General features: G+C 42.0%; 1 protein-coding gene across 3 annotated transcripts; it reads right to left on the reverse strand.

Annotated features, from left to right (window-relative positions):
* Positions 1 to 683: 683 nt before the first annotated feature.
* EAPP (E2F associated phosphoprotein) lies at positions 684 to 21,159 on the reverse strand. 3 transcript variants are annotated; one of them, XM_068251911.1, is made up of 7 exons: positions 21,112 to 21,159; positions 16,969 to 17,094; positions 10,623 to 10,804; positions 7,912 to 8,004; positions 5,286 to 5,403; positions 4,878 to 5,003; positions 684 to 1,548 (listed from the first exon to the last, which is right to left on the reverse strand). In XM_068251911.1, the coding sequence occupies exons 2-7, from the start codon at positions 17,040 to 17,042 to the stop codon at positions 1,278 to 1,280; spliced, it is 864 nt and encodes a 287-aa protein (XP_068108012.1). In that variant the 5' UTR covers positions 17,043 to 17,094; positions 21,112 to 21,159; the 3' UTR covers positions 684 to 1,277. The 3 variants fall into 3 exon arrangements, with proteins under 3 accessions (XP_068108012.1, XP_068108011.1, XP_068108009.1); XM_068251910.1 differs by lacking the exon at positions 21,112 to 21,159 and adding an exon at positions 20,161 to 20,334; XM_068251908.1 differs by lacking the exon at positions 21,112 to 21,159 and adding an exon at positions 20,157 to 20,334.
* Positions 21,160 to 21,507: the final 348 nt, after the last annotated feature.

Genomic DNA, 21,507 nt, shown 5'->3' on the forward strand with positions numbered 1-21,507 from the left:
CAGGAAAACCATAAACAAACAAGAAAAAAAATGTGAGCCTTGAGATTAGAGCTTCAACAGACTGTGGAGCTCAGATAAGCTCTTTTGCATACATAACAACTGAAGTTTCTTAACTCTTCCTGTACTGGAAACAATATTTGTGCTGCTCATGTTTTTTTTCTTAGCTGTACTACAAATACAATTCATTATATCATAAGTTTATTTTCACTTCAAACTCCCTTTAACTTCAAAGAGTCAGGCAGGGATCACACTTGTGAAGAATGCACATCATGCTACCCAATAGAGAATTGCAGTGCAGTGGAAGTAATGTCTGTTTTCCTGCTACAGGAACAAAATACGATTCCCTATTGCCGACAGCCGGCTGCTGTCAAGCCAAGTGTGCCAAAACTATAATGAATTGTTGGGGGAAAAAATGCAGAGGTTTTCCACAGACTCAAGTGTGACCCCTGCCTCAATGTTAGACACTTTATAACAGGTTTTTTTTATTATTCCAAATCTTGCCAATGTTGCTCAGACACTGCCCATTATCTCTTTAGTCCTCGATATCACCTGTACTTGAAAGGGATGTTGGGTACAAGTAATGTTCTCTGCATAACATATTTATCAAGAGCCTCAATCATATAACATTTTCGTATTAAAAAACTAAAAGAATTATAAAATACTCAAAGAAAATAAACACAATATTAAAAATTAAAGCACTGTATTATATTTTCCAAAAAGCCTTCCTGACCCAATTTCTATAAAAGCTCCCACCCCCAATACTGGCAGTACACAGATAGTCAAGATGATCAATTCTTTAGCTTAGGCCTCTTTCATCCTATACCTTGAGAAACAGATGTGTTTTAACTTTCCATAGCAGTGTTGTGAAAAAGCTTTCAGTTACAATGCATATAGTGTGAACTGAGCCATATCAAAACAGGGACATTCATTTGAAAATCATTTGTCCTTTCAGTTATAACTGACAGAAACTGATTTAGTGTAAAATGACCCTTCACAAAAGTCAACACCTGATGGTGTGGTGGAAGGGCAGGAGAGAAGGGGGGCATGGAGGGCTGTGAATAGGAGTACTAGGAACATCCATAAATTGAGGCCACGTTCACTTTCATTGTACATAAAACAACAACTGTAGGTTTAAAAGGGAAGAACTGTCCTTGCTTTTCACAATGCTAATCACATTCTTCGTCTTATTCTTCCATACAGTCCTGGAATTTTAAGTAGATTCTACCTTCTGATTGGCTGCCATCAGACTCGTTCGGTCACAAGGACCAATAGATTTGCTAACAGTGACTAGCTAAGACGTTGAAGAAATGATACACTTCCTCTTTGTCATAAACGGCCACCTCTGTGGAACACTCATTACATTTCACTGGATGATAGGTTTCTGTGTTCTGGGTTTCTGAAGAAGAGTCCGCCACTGAAGTTTTCATTTTTTTATGGTTACGCCTTCTGTGCTTCATGGGCAGCTCTGGGAACTTCAGAACCTCATTCATATTCACAGTGCAGTTCATAACAAACATGGCTCTGTATTGGGTCTTGTAGGATTCGTGTCTGCAAAGGAATGAGCAAAACAAGCATTCATTAGACATCTAGGAACAAAATAGCATATCCATTGTAAGTTAAAGAGACTCCATAACAAAAATTTTAGCAGTATTTCTCATATTCTACAAGTTCCTAAGGCTGTTCCATTGTGCTCTGGCTTACTGCAGCACTTTCTACTTGCACGGTCTTTGTAATAAATCAACTTATCTTTCCCCTGTCGGACTTGTCGTCTGTGTCTGGAAGGCTACCAACTCTTCAGTAATGTGAACAAGTTAACTCCTTCCAAGCCCCTCCAGTGCTCCTGTGATTATTCCTCACAGACAATGGCCTCAATTCACTAAGCTTTATCAAACACTTTATCAAACGTTTGATAATTTACCTCATGGGTAAAATCTAATTTTGAATTCAATAAGGTGTTAAATATTTATCGAATGCTTTATTGATAAAACGTTCAATATATCTATAACACCTTTGTGAATTCAAAATTAGATTTTACCCATGAGGTAAATTATCAAATGTTTGATAAAGTGTTTGATAAAGCTTAGTGAATTGAGGCCAATGTCCCTGCTTTCACTGTCAGCTTGTCTGCTATCTGCGAGGCTGATAAACACAGACTGATAAACTGAACAAAGAATAGCTGGCTGATGAGGAAGCTGCCTGTCAGACTGCACGAGTGCAGACCCGAGACTACAGGCTCTAAAGACACAGCTTGTCATGCTTCATTGACACAGAGCTCTTTCAAAACTTGCACATAACCTCTGGAGACTGAATTCAATGTGTAACTCACTGAATTCTCTGTGTACTCACTGTGTATTAACTGAGTTCACAGCTCTGCTGATGTACTTCCTGTTTTGGTGGCCATCTTTTCTGTTTACAAAACAGTTTTTTTTACCCTCTTTATTGCAGCGGAGAGCAGCAAAAATATTACAGAGGGGGCTAGGAGATGACCCCAAACAGGCAGGGATGTTTGTTTATACTTCATTTTGTGAATACAGATTCTCTTTAAACATGGCTTATTTGCAGCCAAACTTCAGCCGGTGATCTGAACCGAACATCTAAAACCTTAGTAAGCAATATATGCAAACTTCTACCTTTTATTGTATAATAAAACGTAACCCTTCTGCAGCCAAGTTATTTAGAGGCTTACAAGTGCTCCATGACAATTTATTTCAGCACTTTTTTTTATTTCTTATTCGCTAAGAGACTGTTAGCAGTGGGGTCCCACAGGGGTCTGTTCTGGGTCCAGTGCTCTTCAATTTATTTATTAATGACCTAGTAGATGCAGTAGTGAGCAATGTTGCTATTTTTGCAGATGATACAAAATTGTGCAGAATCATCAACTCTCAGGAAGATAGTGTCATATTGCAACAGGATCTGGATAGGATGGCTATATGGGCACATATATGGCAGATGAAATTCAATGTTGACAAATGTAAGGTCATGCATTTTGGACGTACTAATGGTCTAGCACCATACAAAATAAATGGGATACAGTTGGGGACATCAAACTTGGAGAAGGACTTAGGAGTACTCATTGACAACAAGTTAAATAATCGTACTCAATGCCAAGCAGCTGCAGCTAAAGCTAACAAAATTTTGGGATGCATTAAAAGGGAAATAAAAACTCGAGATGCTAGCATAATATTGCCCGTTTAACTCTCTAGTAAGGCCACATCTGGAATATGGAATTCAGTTCTGGGCACCACATTACAAAAAAGATATTGCAGTTTTAGAGCAGGTGCAGAGACGAGCAACAAAATTGATGCGTGGGATGGAAGGTCTCACTTATCGAGAAAGGTTAGATAAACTGGGTTTATTTATTCTAGAGAAAAGACGCCTTAGAGGGGATCTAATTAACATGTATAAATACATCAGAGGGCAATATAATACCTTGGCGGATGAGCTTTTTGTCCCTAGGCCTTCTCAGAGGACTAGAGGACATGATCTGCGCATGGAGGAAAAACGTTTTAGCCATTTATTTAGGAAAGGGTTCTTTAGAGTTAGAGTGATTAAGATGTGGAATGCATTGCCACAGGAAGTCGTTATGGCAAACTCTATACCTGCATTTAAAGGGGGCTTAGATGCTTTCCTTGTGTTGAAAGACATCCATGGCTACAATTGCTAGGTAATGCCTAATGATGTTGATCCAGGGATTTTATCTGATTGCCATCTGGAGTCGGGAAGGAATTTTTCCCTTTAGGGGCTAATTGGACCATGCCTTGTAAGGGTTTTTTCGCCTTCCTCTGGATCAACAGGGATATGTGAGGGAGCAGGCTGGTGTTGTACTTTATACTGGTTGAACTCGATGGACGTATGTCTTTTTTCAACCAAAATAACTATGTAACTATGTAACATTTCCCTGCTTCTAATTAGCACTGCTGTAATGTGCATTTATGGCAACTTGTCACTAGGGAGCAGTGCAAGACAACAGACTTTTTTTAGGGGGCAGGGAAGTGCAAGACAATAACAGAGGCTTTCACTTTCTATATTTTCTGCTACTAGAGAGAGATCAAAGCATTCCAAGGATTTACAGCATTACGAGTTCTGCCAACTGAGGTCAAAAGCAGTGCACTTATCTCAAACGAGAAAACTCTATTGAAGCTGCTAAGGAGTTAAAAATGTGATTACAAAACATGAAGTAGCTTAGCTGAATGAGATACAAGTATAAGATCTCTTTCTACAGAAACAGCCAGATGCAATACCAGGCCTCACCTGCAGCTGTGTGCTGCAAACAAAAGGGAGACTGATGAGAAAGTTAAAGTGGACCCAAATTTAAAATACAAGATTTCAGAAATAAAATCTATTTTCTAACTTATAATAATAAATAGACTTTTTTCAGCTGCATGATGACAAATATAAAATATTTTACATTTATTGGAAGAACCCCTCCCTCCCTTTCATATTGCTGGGACAGAATCCGGCAGACTGGTGGAGGAGATAAAAAACAAAAACAAAACACAGGCTGCTTCTGATGATGTCACAGGGGAGGTGATCTCAGCTTGTGTGAGATTTCACATAGACGGCGCCCCTGTGAGGGAGGGTAGCTGATGACAAACCTATGATCTAAAACCTCCTAGACTCAGAAGTAATGGCTGCCACTTGTATAAGGGTGAAATGCATGCACTGAATTGCTCATAGGCTTGAAGGAGTATTTATCTTTGTATGTGTCAGAGTGGTGCAACTAAATATTTTGAATTAAAAAAATGTTTGGTTTGGGTCCGCTTTAAAGTTGATCCAATTTAGTTTGTTGCAAGAAGGGTATAGAAGCATTGGACGCCCCCGTCTTTCCTGTACCACACTTCAATAATAATGGCGGAAGCATCTGAACTATAACTGACCTCTGGCAATCCAAGCAAAGTGTGGTCATGCAGGCCGGGCAGTTCAAAACGGCATCACTGCTGGGTAATGGCTGTGATTTGCTCATCTGTGTCTGCCCCTGCTTGCTCTTCTTCATGTTCCTGTACCTAAAAGACAGAACAAATGTTGAAAAAAACATAAAAAAAAAAAAGATCTTAAAGTGACCCGAGAGGAATCTTAGGTCAAAAATGAAATCCAGTACTTACAATAAAAGATGAAAATATATCGATAATACGTGCTACTAGTAGTTTACCAATGTAAAAAAACACTTATGCAGAGTGAATTATTGCCACTAAAGACTTTATTTTCATCTTTAGCCACCTACACTGCTGCTGGCAGTGTAGGTGACAAACACTGCCAGCAGCACAATAGGATCACTGTGTACTTACCCTCTTCTCTTAGCATCTACCCACGCCTGGTCCCGATCATCCTCATCTGGATCATACAGCAGGTCATCATTGCTCAACATCTTGTGCTTCTTCTTTTGTCTTGGCTTCGTTCCTTGCTCTGTTAGAAATAAACACACACAAACAAAAAAGAATAGTAAATTTTCCCTAAATTAAGTGACTGATTAAAAAAAAAAAGTTAGCAGTTTCATAAGGGTGTTAGCTGCCTGTCTTTGATCTCATCTACCAGGTCTGGGCAAGAAGTGTTACCTCTATAAGAGAGAATTGCTCTTATTCAAGTTACTTCTTTTCCTAGGTGATAAGGGCCTAAGTGTTATTCAATTTCCTACACACCATTTAAAAATGCATTGCAATTTTTTCCCTGTTCATACAAACTTTGTTGCAATCTGTGTGCAGGCTAAAGCAGAACCAATTCAAATTGTCAGCAACTACATTTGACTGGTCAAATATCAAGCAGTATATAATATGCAGCTAAATTTCCATCACGTGGGGAAAAAAATAGCATCTCACTAACCACCTCCAACTTAAACTAATGTAATTACAGTATATTTAGTAAAAACAAGGTGAAAAAGCAGCATACACCAGCTGTGGATGCCGCAAACTCATATTTAGCGTTACAAAATGCACACTAATATTTTATTTTAGGTCTCTGGGTAGACTCCACTCATCATATGGTAAAGCCAAGTTATATATTCAGACAGCGGGTGGTCTAATCTGTTAACAACGATGAACAGTGCATGCCTAAGTTTAGAGGTGAATACAGAAAAATGCTTTTTAATATCCATACTGTGTTGGCAGTTTGCAATGCATGTGCTGTGTTCATCTATTTGAATGGCTTACAGAAAAACTCTGAGGTTTGACTGGATTTATTGTTAAAGTGTACCCGACAGGAGGAGACAAACGTGTATGTACAGTGCAAGATCTATTAATAACAAGGCTGTTTTATGAGTTTTTTTTTTTTTTAACCAGAAAGTTAATTTTTAGACATGGAAGTGACAGCTTCTGTCTTGTCATACTTTGTCAGCAATATAGTAAACCTTACTGCTAAAAAAAAAATTACAGCCATAAAAATTTTCCTGCCAGAATACAACTTCTGAGAGCACAGGGAGACAAAAAAGGGTCAACAGTTCATGTATTTTCATTTAGGGACACTAAATAGGCTGCCACTGAGCAGAGATAACAAAATATTCACTAATTTGTAAATGTGTAAACATAAAACAAAACCATGGGATATAAAAAAAGGGGGTAATTTTTAGGACTAGAAGGATAAATATTGTTATCTCATCAGCTTACTTTCACCTCAGGTTCACTTTAAACACAGACAACATTTGTAATTTACAGCTCAGTGTTCTCCCCAGAATTTTTTTCCAGCCGGGTGGCATAAAAAAGTAGCCGGGTGGGGCTAGATTAGAGAATGCAGGGCAGGTGCTTCTCTGCAAAACTCTTACAGCAGAGGAGGAGAACTGATAACAGCCGGGTGCTCACCAGAACTAGCCGGGTGAAGCACCCGGCTAAAAAAGCCTGGGGAGAACACTGCATCTTTTTAAAATGTGTTGCCGCTCAAAAGTTAGATAGAAAAAGTTTTTAATATTGACCAGTATCTGAAGTCAGCTGTCTGATTTCCTCCAGGAGGTCCCAATCTCTCCTGACATGCAGGAACCTGGGCTGATCTTTTCTCCTTCCTATAGCTGTGTCAACAATAATACCCAATTTCTTCCATGCGATACTGCCAGTTTTGCCTGTGTAGCATAAAAGCAGTCTATCCCAACGTGGCTGAAGCTGTCCATAAGGCATTTCAGCAGACACATACCCCCTGGACAGGTGCTCAGACAAGGATATAGAGCAGCTTTTCAGAACCTTTTTACCCTAAGGGGAACCCTTCAAATAATTTTGGCTCTCTATGAACTCCTGCATTAAAGGGGGATTTTTTTTTTTTGCAGGATGCTTTGTCTTTAAAAGTAGGTGTGGCTGTTCATTGTAGCAGCCGTGTTGTTTATCCCCTTTCCTTATTTCTTCCGAAGGGCCCTTTTACAAATAATCAGTTGCTCTCAGTTATAACAGAAAGAAAACTGATTTTCAAAGTAATGCCCATGTTTTCCTATGGCACAGTTCACACTTAAAAAGTTTTAACTGAATTCTTTTTCACAATGCACTGCTAAGGAAAAAATGCGTACCAACTCGTACTAACGTGTACCAACTGATTAAGTGTAAATGGGCCCTTACAGTGTTTACCATTATACTTGCGCATTTTAGTGTTTCTTCCTTTAGACCCCACAATTATAATGCTCTCCTATAACAGTACTCTATTCCAGCTTGTTATACTGCCACCGTCACGGGAGGGGAAAATACCAGGAAACCCCTGCAAAGACCTCAGGTACCCTGTGTTTCCAGGGAACTCTGGTTGAGGATTCCGGATCTAGATAGATATTTAGGAATTACTAAAACAGTATTTCCGGTTTTAGTTGGTGTTAATTATGTTTGAAGGAAAACATTTTTTTATATAAATCACAAAATGTATTGTCTTTTTTTTTTTTATTACAGAAGCCAGTGAAACTCCTTTAAAATGAAAATGTGGTGAAAATCTGTCTTTGTGATGCGTCGGTCTCACCTTCTTCCTCTGAGTCAGAATCAAAATAGACTTCATCATAGTACTGCTGGTTGCTGCCCCCTGCTGGAATTGCTACAGAGCTTGTTGATGCTCCTGAAATACATAAAAATGTAGATTTGAGCACATGCTGTCATGATGAGAACTCTGCACTAGCAATAGCCTGTTTCAAGTGTGATTATGCATCTCCCCCCCCCCCCCCCCCCAAAAAAAAAAAAAAATCAGTTGTTGCAAGAATACAGGAAATTATCTAAACAAAATACTTGCCGGCTGGTACTATACTCCAATAACTTTCAGTGAGGAAAAGATTCCAGGCACTAGAGGAGTTGAAAATCTCAGCGCTTTATTTCATCCCCAGAACATGACAGACACATGCAAGGCGTACAGGCGGCCTGACAGCTGTTTTGCGAGACTCGCTTGCTTCCTCAGAGACTTGCAAAACGACTGTCAGGCCGCCTGTACGCCTTGCAGGTGTCTGTCATGTTCTGGGGATGATATAAAGCGCTGAGATTTTCATCTCACCTGGTGCTTAGAATCTTTTCCTCTCTGAAAGTTATTGGACTGTTTGTGTACAATCCGAAGGCACACTGAGTCACCCGAACCCCAGAGCCTGTTCAGTTTTCACATAGTGCTGATATTCCCTTTCCTACTTTCACACTGATTGGTACTATACTCCCCTGAGATTGAACCCTGACAAAGAGCACTACTGCAAGTCTGAGCTAGGCTCATTGCTTCATGTTCTATGAAGTTATCCACTTCTGATCCCCATTTGGCAAAGGGTCTAAGGATTGGTCAGAGAAATGTCCCTTTAATCTCCAATTCTTCCTATTGAACCTAAACTGGCGTATGAAATGCTACAAGGGCTTCATGGTCCGCACATTAATGTCACTAAAGCATTGGTGGTCCAAAACTGGGGCACACCCCTGATTACTAATCTTAAAGAGACTCCGTAACAAAAATTGCATCCTGTTTTTTATCATCCTACAAGTTCCAAAAGCTATTCTAATGTGTTCTGGCTTACTGCAGCACTTTCTGCTATCACAGTCTCTGTAATAAATCAATATATCTTTCCCCTGTCAGACTTGTCAGCCTATGTCTGGAAGGCTGCCAAGTTCTTCAGTGTTGTGGTTCTGCTATGAACTCCCCCTTCCAGGCCCCTCTATGCACACTGCCTGTGTATTATTTAGATTAGGGCAGCTTCTCTCTTCTCTTATCTTTTACAAGCTGGATAAATCGTCCTCTGAGCTGGCTGGGCTTTCACATACTGAGGAATTACAGACAAAGGCAAAGCTGTTTGCAGGAAGAAAGGAGCAGCCTGAAACTTCAGTGCATGAGAACTGCAGGGGGAAAGAAACACATTCAAAAGGATGGCTGTATACAGCCTGCTTGTGTCTGGATGTATTTTCTATGTGTGGACATACTGTACATCAACCTACTTCCTGTTTTGGTGGCCATTTTGTTTGTTTACAAACAACCTTTTTAAAACGTTTTTTAACCACTTTTAATGCGGCGAGGAGCGGCAAAATAGTGACAGAGGGTAATAGGAGATGTCCCCTAATGCACTGGTATGTTTACTTTTGTGCGATTTTAACAATACAGATTCTCTTTAAGGATCTGGTATCAGGACTGGACCTCAGGATATAAAAAAATAGGGCATCTTTTATGCAAGGAAGGTCAGAGAAGTTTTTGAAAAAACCTGGACAATCTAGATGTTGTACAGAGAATAGGCTGAATTTAAGGCCCTGCCATCGCAGTGACATGAGTTCTGGTAAAATACGCCAAATGAGTATTGATACATTACATTGTTACATTATTAATGACACATGGCAGCTGAGATGTGATTACAGCACAAAACTCTTCGACCCAAGGTTTTGGGGTTTGTTTTTTGGGTATACTTAAAGGATAACTGAAGCAAGAGGGATATGGAGGTTGCCATATTTATTTCCTTTTAAAGGGAACCCAAGGTGGGGACAAATTATAATAAAACCAATGCTACCTGATCTGGGGAGCTGGCAGATCAAGTAGTGGCAATCCCTACCGCTCTCCACTGCTCCCTTGGCCTGCATTCCCTCAGTTTCATTGTCGTGAGCGCTGAGGTCCAGTCCTCACCCAAAATAGCGTGCAGGGAGGTGGGGGAGCAGCAGGGGGCGAGGCCAGGGAGAGACAGAGCTGCCCAATGGCAGCTGAGGAAAGCCTGCAGCAACGCCCCCAGTGGGTGTTTTGAGCAGGGAATACCTCTCCTCCCTTACCCTCCGGAATTGCGACCAACGCTTGTCACTAATTTCTGGGGTTGATAGCACGGCGTGTGGGGGACTCAGAGGAATGTCCTGCAGCAGGGAACATGCCTCTGTGTCCCGTCTGCCCCCACGCATCACCTCGGGTACTCTTTAAGCAATACCAGTTGCCTGGCTATCCTGCTGATCCTCTACCAGATCAGATGTTTCTGACATTATTGTCGGATCTGACAAGATTAGCTGCATGCTTGTTTCTAGTGTGATTCAGACACGACTGCAGGCAAATAGATCAGCAAGGCTACCAGGCAACTGCTTGCACTCAGAGGATAATCAAGAGCAGGAGTTCAAAGTACAACCTGTAAAGACCAGAATAGTTGGACCAAAGAGCAGCGCTATACAGAGTGGAATTTCACTTTAGGGCTGTTTTCAGAGTTAGAACTGTACTCAAACATCTCTCATGTTGGAAGCATCTACACATGCCTGATTCCTGGGGCTTCCAGCTTCCTTCCATCGTCTTCATGGTAGAACTCAGCTCTTTCTCCATCTCCTTCTCAAACTCATCCTCACTGGAGGACTCGCTCTCTCCAGTCAGACATTCCCGAATTAGCTTTCTTTTCTGATCCGGTGTTCCATGTAAGAGTACATCCAACTCATCTTCAGAGCTTTGGAGAGACAGAAATATACACTATAGTATTAAACCTTATTTATAAACCACTAACATATTACACAGCGCTGTACAATAGCTAGGGATTACAGGGAGTCCCCCACTTATGAATGTCCAACACACGAACGACCTGTTTACATGAACGAGTCATTGATCCAGATGTAATCTACTCACATAAACCCCCCCCCCCCCCGGAGTCCATCGCCATGTGACATTACTCTCTGCTTACAGTTAACGCTAGCATCCAGCCTCACCCACCGCATGAAGCATCTAATTACGCATAATGCAGGAGGAAATGCTAAGCGCTAGAGTGAGCTGTAAGCAGAAAGGAATGCCACACAGTGATTGACTCCAGAGGGGGGTTGAGTAGATTACATCTGCCATATATTCAGGTAGCACAGGATGGGGAGGCAGGGGACACAGAGGCAGCTCAAATGCCATTGGCACACGAAGCAGGCACATGGAGCCAGGGAGCAGGCACAGAGGGACACAAAGCAGGCACAGGGGACCATAATAATGTACAGGGGGACACAAAGGAGGCACGGGGGCATGATAATGTACAAGGAGAAACAAAGGAGGCATGGGGAAGGGGGGGACACAGCAAGGCACGGTGGACACAGAAGAGGCACAAGAAACCACAAAGGGGAACACAAGGAGGTACAAATGAGGATAGAAGGAGGCAAATAGAGGTACACATGGGAAGCAGACGGGGACACTGGAAGAAAAAGAGGGTGCAGAGGAGGCATATGGGAACACAGAAGGGGACACCAGAGGCAAAGGGGGGCACAGAGGAGGTACAGGGGACAGAGGTGGAAAAGCATTCCAACTTAAGAACAAACCCACAGTCCCTATCTCGTTTGTTAATCAGGAACTACCTGTTCAACAATAAACAATGGTGTGCAGATTGCAAGGTAGGGATAAATATAGTTAATGAGTAACTAAGTCCATATGGTGGCAGAGAAGAGCACACGGGAAGGAGGGCCCTGCTAAACAGGATTACAATCTAAAGGGTGGGGGAGAGTGACACATTTGGGGGAAGATGTAAGCCCAAGGGAGGGGATTCCTCAGTTTATGAAACCACCAACTCAGACTCCAGGTAACCAAATTGCTCCAACTCCGACTCCTTAGTCTAATTTTTACAGAGGCTATGGATTTGGTTCAAAAATCATCAGACCCTAACTCCTCAGTTTATTGAAAGCACTGACTCAGACTCCAGGTACCTAAAACTGCTCCGACTTGGACTGCACAGCCCTGCAGGTAAGCATTGGAGAACAGAGGGGAGGGAGTTCTGTAGAATAGGGCTTGCTCTAGAGAAGTCTTGGAGCCTCACGAGTGAGCAACTGATGCGAGGGGTGGACAGCCATAGCGTTGGAGTGGAGCAAGAGAGCGGGTTGGGGAGTATCTCTGGACAAGTTCCAAGATTTATGAAGGGGAGGTATCGCGGATGGATTTGTATGCCAGACAAGAGCAGTTTAAATTGAATTCTGGTGGGGACAGGGAGCCAGTGAAGGGAATTGCAAAGTGAAGCACTTCACTAAGCTTAGCAGCTGAAAATCACAGCAATTTTAAAAATACAACAGCACAAGATGCTACAACGCAATTAAGGTAACACTGAACTTTAAAAGCAAAACAGATACTTGCCTATGGAGAGGGAAGGCTCTGGGTCCTATAGAGCAGTGTTCCTCCAGCCCAGTCCTCAAGGCCCACCAACAGTGCATATTTTGTGGAAATCCATAGCGGTAATTAATCAGCTCTGCTCTAACACTAATGACCTCACCTGTGCATGTTTGTGGTTTTCTACAAAACATGTACTGTTGATGGGCCCTGAGGACAAGGTTGGGGACCTGTGCATAGAGCCTTCCTGCCCCTCTCACATAGTGATGAGCTCACGAGTCAATAACAAGTAGCAAGCTACTCGAATTCGCGATCGTAATGAGGCATAATTGGTTCAGGCTTGCTGCTGGGACAGAGGGGGTTAATTACCCATCTTCCCTCCGCTTCTATGCGTACCACAAAACCTTGCACGCGCCCAATGGGGAGCATTCCATGACTCAGTACCGCGCACTTCCTCCTTTGGCCGAGGCCAACTGCGCATGCGCAGCCACGCACTCCCATCGCCAAAAGCTTTCTGCACCTTTGCAGTACTACTGCATAGGCGCATACCGCTCCCAGCGAGTGGAGAGCGGCGGAGGAGCACGCATGGCCTGTGCCGACTTACCGAGGCCAGTTGTGGACTAACGAGTAGGCGGAGGAGAAAATGTGGGACCTATAAGTAGGGGGCTGGAGGAAGCCCTAGGTATGTATATTTTCTTTTAAATCCCCCATCTCAGTTACACTTTAAGAAAGATACTGCAATATTTTCGGGTAGTATATGCAAATCAAAACAAGATAAAGACCTTTAATACAGTTTGTTAAATTCCTTGAACTATAAAGAACAAGAACAGGATACTTTTAAACTGAAAAGGAATTTGACCTCAATAGTCATCTTTGTCTATAATGGGATGCAATTTTGCCTTTAAAAACAGAAGGTATTTGTGATACTTCAGCTTTAGGTGAGCAACTGTGGTTTGCCATGATGCATCACTCCTGAATATGCAAACCATCTTTTTATGCCCCAGAAAGCAAGGGTGTACATCCAGAAGCGCTGGTGTATAGTGAGCCTATATATAATACATTTTACAGAGCCACATCAATCCAACATGCATACAGCCTGTTTTCTGACTTTCTGGTTGTCATGCGTGCATAGCATGCATTGATATGGCTCTATGGGACAGGATATCTAAAGTTGATATTTCAGCTATTCTGGCAAGCTGTGTGTCATCCTGATTGGTTGTGTTTCAAAGATTCCAGTAATGAACGATGGGCAGCACAGGGGCATAGTGGTTAGCACTCCTGCCGGTTTGAATACTGGCCAGGGCACTATCTGCTTGGAGTTTGTATGTTCTACCCGTGTCTGCGTAGGTTTCCTCCAGGCACTCCAGTTTCCTCCCTATCTGACCCGAGACTATAATACATACACTACATTATACATAAATAGACATTAGATGTATACATAGACATAGAGTGTCTGATACATGTAAAAACAGTAAGGGCGGGTTTCCACTAGCGCCAGCCCTTGTGCACGCCGATTACGCATTCAAATCCCTGTAGCCCTGCCATGCATGGCTATGAGGATTCAGATTATTGAGTATTTTCCAGAATTCTAAAGCATGCTTCAGAATGTTGTATGCACACAAATTCGGAAGCGGACTGATGATTTCAATAGGCTGAGACACTCAATCCACATTTGTGTGAGTGGAATCTTGCACAAACAGCCCTAGTGTAAACGTGTCCTTAGGGCCTTTTTCCAGTACATGCGTTATCCGATTTCCAAAATCTATGCAGTTTGCCAATTGTGCTGCTGATGGGATAATGTAAATCGCAGAGCACCATTTTCACAGACGCAATTATATTATTGCCACATCGACAATGCAGTGCCTGCTGCATTTTTTGTGCAGTTGTGTTTTTGCCCAATTCTGTTAAAGAGAATCTGTATTGTTAAAATCGCACAAAAGTAAACATACCAGTGTGTTAGGGGACATCTCCTATTACCCTCTGTCACAATTTCGCCGCTCCTCGCCGCATTAAAAGTGGTTAAAAACAGTTTTAAAAAGTTTGTTTATAAACAAACAAAATGGCCACCAAAACAGGAAGTAGGTTGATGTACAGTATGTCCACACATAGAAAATACATCCATACACAAGCAGGCTGTATACACCCTTCCTTTTGAATCTCAAGAGATCATTTGTGTGTTTCTTTCCCCCTGCAGCTATCTTCCACTGAAGTGTCAGGCTGTTTCTTCCTGCAGAGTGCAGACAGCTCTGTCTGTATGTAATTCCTCAGTATGTGAAAGCCCAGCAAGCTCAGAGGAGGATTTATCCAGCTTGTAAAAGATAATAGAGCAGAGAGAAGCTGCACTAATCTAAATAACACACAGCAGTGTGCAGAGAGGGGCCAGAAGGGGGGAGATGCATCACAGAACCACAACACTGAAGAACTTGGCAGCCTTCCAGACACAGGCTGACAAGTCTGACAAGAGAGAGATAAGTTGATTTATTACAGAGATGGTGATAGTAGAACGTGCTGCAGTAAGCCAGAACACATTAGAATAGCTTTTGGAACTTGTAGGATGATAAAGAACAGGATGCAATTTTTGTTACGGAGTCTCTTTAAGGTAGCCATACACTGGTCGATTTGCCATCAGATTCGACCAACAGATAGATCCCTCTCTGATCGAATCTGATCAGAGAGGGATCGTATGGCTACCTTTACTGCAAACAGATTGTGAACCGATTTCAGCCTGAAACCGTTCACAATCTGTTGTGGTGGTGCTGCCGCCGCTCCCCCCGCCCGCATACATTACCTGCTCCGCTGGTGCGACTGCCCCCGGTCACCGCTGCTCCGTCTCCGCTCTGGTCTCCAGGTCCGGCATGCTTTACTTCTTTCTGCCCGGCAGGAAGTTTAAACAGTAGAGCGCCCTCTACTGTTTAAACTTCCTGCCGGGCAGGAGGAACTGAAGCATGCCGGAGACCAGCGCGGACACGGAGCAGCGGTGACCGGGGGTAGTGGCGCCGGCAGAGCTGGTAATGTATTGCCGCTCTATTGCGTCGGTCGTCGGGCACTCGAACGCCGCTAGCAACGCACTCCCTACCCGCGGGCGATCGACGGTAATTTTCCGCACGGAGCGATCGACGGGATCGGACGAAATGGATCGAAATTCGGCGTGTAGCGCGAACGATTGGCAGCAGATTCGATCCCAGTGATCGAATCTGCTGTCGAAACGGCAGCAAATCGGGCCAGTGTATGGCCAGCTTTATACTTAAAAAGGCATAATGTGATCAGGAAATGGGATTACAGAACACAATTAAGGTGGCCATACACTTATAGATTTGCAGCAGATTCGACCATCAGATTTCTGTCAGATGCCTATGAAGTCAAATCTGACAGGAATCTGTCTGATGTGTGCCACACGCTAGGAACAGATTTCCAATAGATTTCAGAATGAAATCTATTCGAAATCTATCTAAATGCATTATTGGATCATAAGACCAAATGTAACTCTATGGGCCATCGGATCTGCTACCAGCAGCAGATCGATCTAGATCTTCCATCCTGTCACATAGATCAAATCTATCAAAATCGATCAAAATCGGTCAGAAATCAATCAATTTGAAAGAATTAATTTCTGATCGATCGATTCTATAGACTGAAATCGACCAGTGTATGGGCCCCTTTATCATCCCTGCGTGTTCTGCATTTTTCAAAGGAAAAACACCTTAAAGGTGGCCATACACTTATAAATTTGCAGCAGATTTGACCATCAGATAGATTTCTGTCAGATGCCTGTCAAGTCGAATCTGACAGGAATCTATCTGATGTGTGCCACACACTAGGAACATAATTTACAATAATTATGTATAATAAATCATTTGATTTAGTCAGTGTTTGCCCATTGTAAAAGCTTTCCTCTCCCTGATTTACATTCTGACATTTATCACATGGTGTCATTTTTACTGCTGGCAGGTGATGTCACTGGAAGTAGCTGCTGCTTGTTTTTTTTTGCCAGTTGGAAACAGCTGTAAACAGCTATTTCCCACAATGCAACGAGGTTCACAGACAGGAAACTGCCAGAACCATGGTCCTCACAGTTTCCTGTGGGAGGGGTTTTACCACAAAATCAGCCATACGGAGCCCCCTGATGATCTGTTAGTGAAAAGGAATAGATTTCTCATGTAAAAGGGGGTATCAGCTACTGATTGGGATTAAGTTCAATTCTTGGTCACGGTTTCTCTTTAAGTAAAACTTAAATCAAAAACCTCAGTATATAGCTATTACACAAATACATTGATTTACCTTTCATAGGATTAGTCATACTGTTCAGCTAATTTTGTGGCTTGTACACCTCGGTTGCATTGCCTAGGCTGGGAGGTAGCAATACTATTTATATCAATTTTGCAACTGTTTCAACTGCCATCTCAATGGGCCATGAATCAGAATAGTTATTGCTCAATCACTGTCTGGTGAGAGTTAGACAGACACAGTGGTATCTGCAGTATGTGAACCACAAGGCTGAACGGAAATATAGGTGGAATTGAAACATAGGAATCACGATAAATATTATACCTGCTACTGGCTCTCTCTTCATCACTAGGCTCTTCAATGGCGTAAGCATCATATTCTATCTGTGATCGGTTCATAATGACAGCTTTAAACCTTACTGGTGGAAAACATTCAATACGCTCCTGTGCCCTAAAAGTAGAAAAAAAATGTATCCAAACCAGTTATTAAACATGTGTCCACTAAAAGCATAAAAAGAGGTAAATAAAAATAATTCATGGAACTTACTGGAGTTTTAAAACATACCGTAACACAATAATAGCAAAGAGGTTCTAAACATCACCTTTTCTTTCACATTTTTTGTTGTTATGATTATTAGTTTTAATTTACGATCCAAACAGAAAGGTCATGTGCTTATTCCAGGTTTTAGTTCAACTTTCTGCTAGCATATGCATAAGTTACAAGACACATGCATGGAAGTAAAAGGCTCATCCCCTTCTACCACAGCAGTGTGTCACCAGCCTAACAGTGCCCTTCTTAAAGGGAACCATAAGCGAGTAAAATTATTTAAAATGAATACATGACGTAGCTGCAAATTAATATTACATACTTACCTCGCTATCAGTTCCTCTAAGCAGCTCACCATTTTCTTCTTACAGTGATCCCTTCCAGTTCTGACAACAGTTTGTCAGAACTGAAATATACCAGTTGCTGTCAGTTATATATCAGCAGCTGGCAGTTACAACTGAATGTGCAAAGTAATGTCCATGTTTCCCCATGGCTCAAGTGGGTGATATTATAGTTTAACAGTGTGTTGACCAGGAAGCTGTTAGGGGGTAATGGCCATTTTTAAAATGGAGGATGGAGAATTCCATTGATCACAATGGACAAATGCGATGCAAGAGAGGAGAAAGAGCTTGAGGAGTAGACTACACAGGAGGCAAGTATGACCTGTGTATGGCTGTTTTGACTTTTTATAACGCTTCATGTGGTCACATGGCCACTACTTCACATCTCAAATAAATAGTTTTGCAAATATTTGACATGGACCTGACAACATAAAAGATAAATAAGGTCACATTAATAGCAGCCTTACCCATACTTGATGATAGCTCTAAAAAAATGCCTCCTCTGCACCTCATCGCTGGGGGCACTAGAACAATGGTGGAGATGGGGGGGGGGGGGTGCTGGTTCCTTCAGAGTTGGGAATTATTTTAAAGATCACCAACAAATGTTAAAATAGGGGGGAAAAAAAAAAAATCACACAAGTGGGCAGTGGCAGCACCCACTAGAAATCATTTTTTGACCATCTAGTTATGACTTTCAATCAGTTATCATAGTGGCTCATTGATACTAATACATTTTGAATGTTGCTATTTCTCACTCTTCTTTTAAGATACACCCATCTCATATCTAGACAGTATCTAGCAATAAAACACCATTTATTTTTTTTTACACATGATGTACTTGCAAATTAATATTACATTTTATTACATTACAACATTTTCTTCTAGAGTTTCCTTCCAATTCTGACAATATTTTGTCAGAACTAAAATATATCAGTTGCTGTCAGTTATAACTGAGAGGACAACTGATGTGCAAGGTAATGTCCATGTTTGCCTATGGCTCAAGTGGGCAATATTACAGTTTAACAGTATGCTGACCTGGAAGCTGTTACAGGGTCATTGCTATTTTTAAAATGGAGGACCGTGAATTCCATTGATCACAGTGGTAAAAAAAAACCATAGAAATACATAACACAGTGCATCTTAGTTTATCACTGTATTGCCGTGACACTATGTATTAATGTCATCATATAGCCCCATCCTAATTCTGTTATCTGCAGGCCAATCAAGTTCAGAATTTCTCATAATCCCAGTTGTCACTAGGTCTAGGCAATCTATTAACCTTATCATATTACTGAACATAGTTATTACCCCACAGCTCCCAGTGTCCCAGAAATCTATCCATAGAGCTATTTAGGTTGGCTATCATGTTTAACATGTTTACCGCTAGTGAAAAAATGTTTTGAAAAACAAAATGTGGAAGAGGAGAAATAGATTGATGAGTGGACTCTGTGGGAGAGGAGTATGGCTTGTGTATGTTTATTTAAACTTTTAATTTTCAGTTCAGGTTTGCTTTAAGCTAGTTCACAGTGCTCAGTTGCACTGCAGAATAACTCTGCATGTCAACTCACTCACCATACAGTTCTATGGGTCTGTTCACAGAAATGGGTTGAAACAGATAAAGTTATTTTTAACTCGCTGTATGCAGCATTTGTATCAGGCTAGGAACACACTAATGGTGCCCATACAAGGTACGATTTTTTGATTTTTTTTTTTATTAGATAACTTTCCGTTAGATAGATTATAAAGCGGTTTCCATTATTGACTGTAAATCCAAACAGGATAATCATTTGTTTTTCTTGATTGAAAAAAAAAAAAAAAAAAAAAGATTATTTTCGACTTTCATTCAATTTGATTGTTTAGGTTGAATAAACTGGAAAATCGAATGTTTTTATTGTACCATGTATGGGCACCATAATCGGGCACTAGACTACTTTATGAGTTTTTGCAAACGCATACAAAACGCACGGTTTTCTGCACTGTGATACTAAAAGTCTATGTCCAGCAATATTGCAGTCCACATTCATAATGACACTTGCGTTACGTAACTGACCATTGTGAACTTAGCCTAACCTTTCCACTCTTATCAAACGCTAAAATGATCAGTTTTTTTTGGGAGGGATCGAATGTAAGCTATGTGAGTGTCTAAACATGAAGTCATACACGCAGCACGGTGGCATAGTGGTTAGCGCTCTCGCCTTGCAGCGCTGGATCTCCTGTTCGAATCCCAGCCAGGTCAACATCTGCAAGGAGTTTGTATGTTCTCCCTGTGTCTGTGTGGGTTTTCTCCGGGCACTCGGGTTTCTTCACACAACCCAAACAGTACAATCCCCTACTGCTACTACATAGAAAGAGGGACAAGGCTCCCAAAGAGAGACTGTCCCTCCGAAAAAGGGACAGTTGGGAGCTATGGACATATAACTATGGTAGGGATTAGATTGTGAGCTCCTCTGAGGGACAGTTAGTGACAAGATAATATATACTCTGTACAGAGCTGCGTAATATGTGGGCCCTATATAAATAAATAAGTAAAAACACCATAGCTGCTGTAGCCACGCTGTGACTGGTCAGGCTAGGCGACACGTTACAGTACAGAAAACAGCATTAATAGTATAGTGTATACAATACCGGCCTGTTCAGGACAGGAACTACAACCAGCAAATTGAGTCACACTTCGTTCCGTACTTCACATATTTCGCATCCGGGTAAAATGTCTCACATATATCAACACTGTCGCATATTACTGACGTCAACAGAGCCTGTCGCAACTTGCTGTGCTGTTGACTGTCTGATTGAAGTTTCCACTGAGCATGCGCAATACGGAGTGCTCTAGTCTAGACTCTAGAGTAGCACAATCGGATGCTGCCCCTGTAATGTCAGATATTGCAGCCCGGAAGCAGCCTTCCTCACTGAGTATCGCGCATGCTCAGTGGGAAGTTAGACATTATTTAGCTGAAATATCTCCGCTTCCGCACCACGTACACTCCCGAAATTTTCAGGGGAGGGAGGGGACCCACAGATCCAGCTCTGTGTCGAATTGCAGCCCCCTAGCCCCGGTAGTTCCCGAGATAGGTTTTCTGCAATCAGTCTCGGGAACCAGCGGGGCTCGGCGGCTGCAATTCGGCACAGAGCTAGATGTGGGGGTCCCCTCCATCCCCTGCAAATTTCGGGGGTGTACGTGGTGCGGAAGTGGAGATATTTAGGATGTTTCACACGTGGCTGCACAATGTAATGGGGCGCAGGCTCCTACTGCGCATGCGGGGCTGCAAAATCTGAGAGGCTGCAATAGCTGACATGACACCCCTTTTGCTGGTGGGTGACGCACTTTCTGCGCATGCGCGTGTGACACATTATGGAACATGGAAAGCTGCTGCGGAGTGGTTATGAAATACGGATCTATTTTGCAGAATTGCAGTACTTTTTGTATTGCTATATTTTATAAAGCGAGGCTGGCCGCTGTTTTATTATATGCGGCTGTGCTGTAGTTAGAATGGACGATTTCATCATATGGTTACTTTATACACATATATTTATAATGTTGATGTGCTGATACAAATACAAAAAAAACTTTATTCAAGCTTACCTACATATACTTTGGATGATCGGTAAAGGTGGTTAGAGATGTTGAATGAGATATCAGTAATAACGGTGTCCTAACATTTTATTGTGGTTTTGTTAGATAAGTGGAGTGCACTTCCTGCCAGTTTTGACTACCCCAGTTGCACTTGCAAGAGCCATACTGTATACAATTTGCATTCAATTTGCATGCAAGGTGTAATTATTAGTATCATTTCTAGTTGTTAAAGGATGCTAATAAGCGAGTTGATGCCCATTTAGGGCCCATTCACACTTGAGTATTTTGCCGGCGATTTCGGCAAAACGCTCAAACGCTAGCACTTTTGAAAGCGCTAGTGCAATGAAACCCTTTGTGCCCATTCTTACTTGGGCGATTTGCGCTAATCGCCGCAAATCGCCCAAA

This window comes from Hyperolius riggenbachi, chromosome 9, assembly GCF_040937935.1.
Source record: "Hyperolius riggenbachi isolate aHypRig1 chromosome 9, aHypRig1.pri, whole genome shotgun sequence".
Classification (NCBI taxonomy): Eukaryota; Metazoa; Chordata; class Amphibia; order Anura; family Hyperoliidae; genus Hyperolius; species Hyperolius riggenbachi.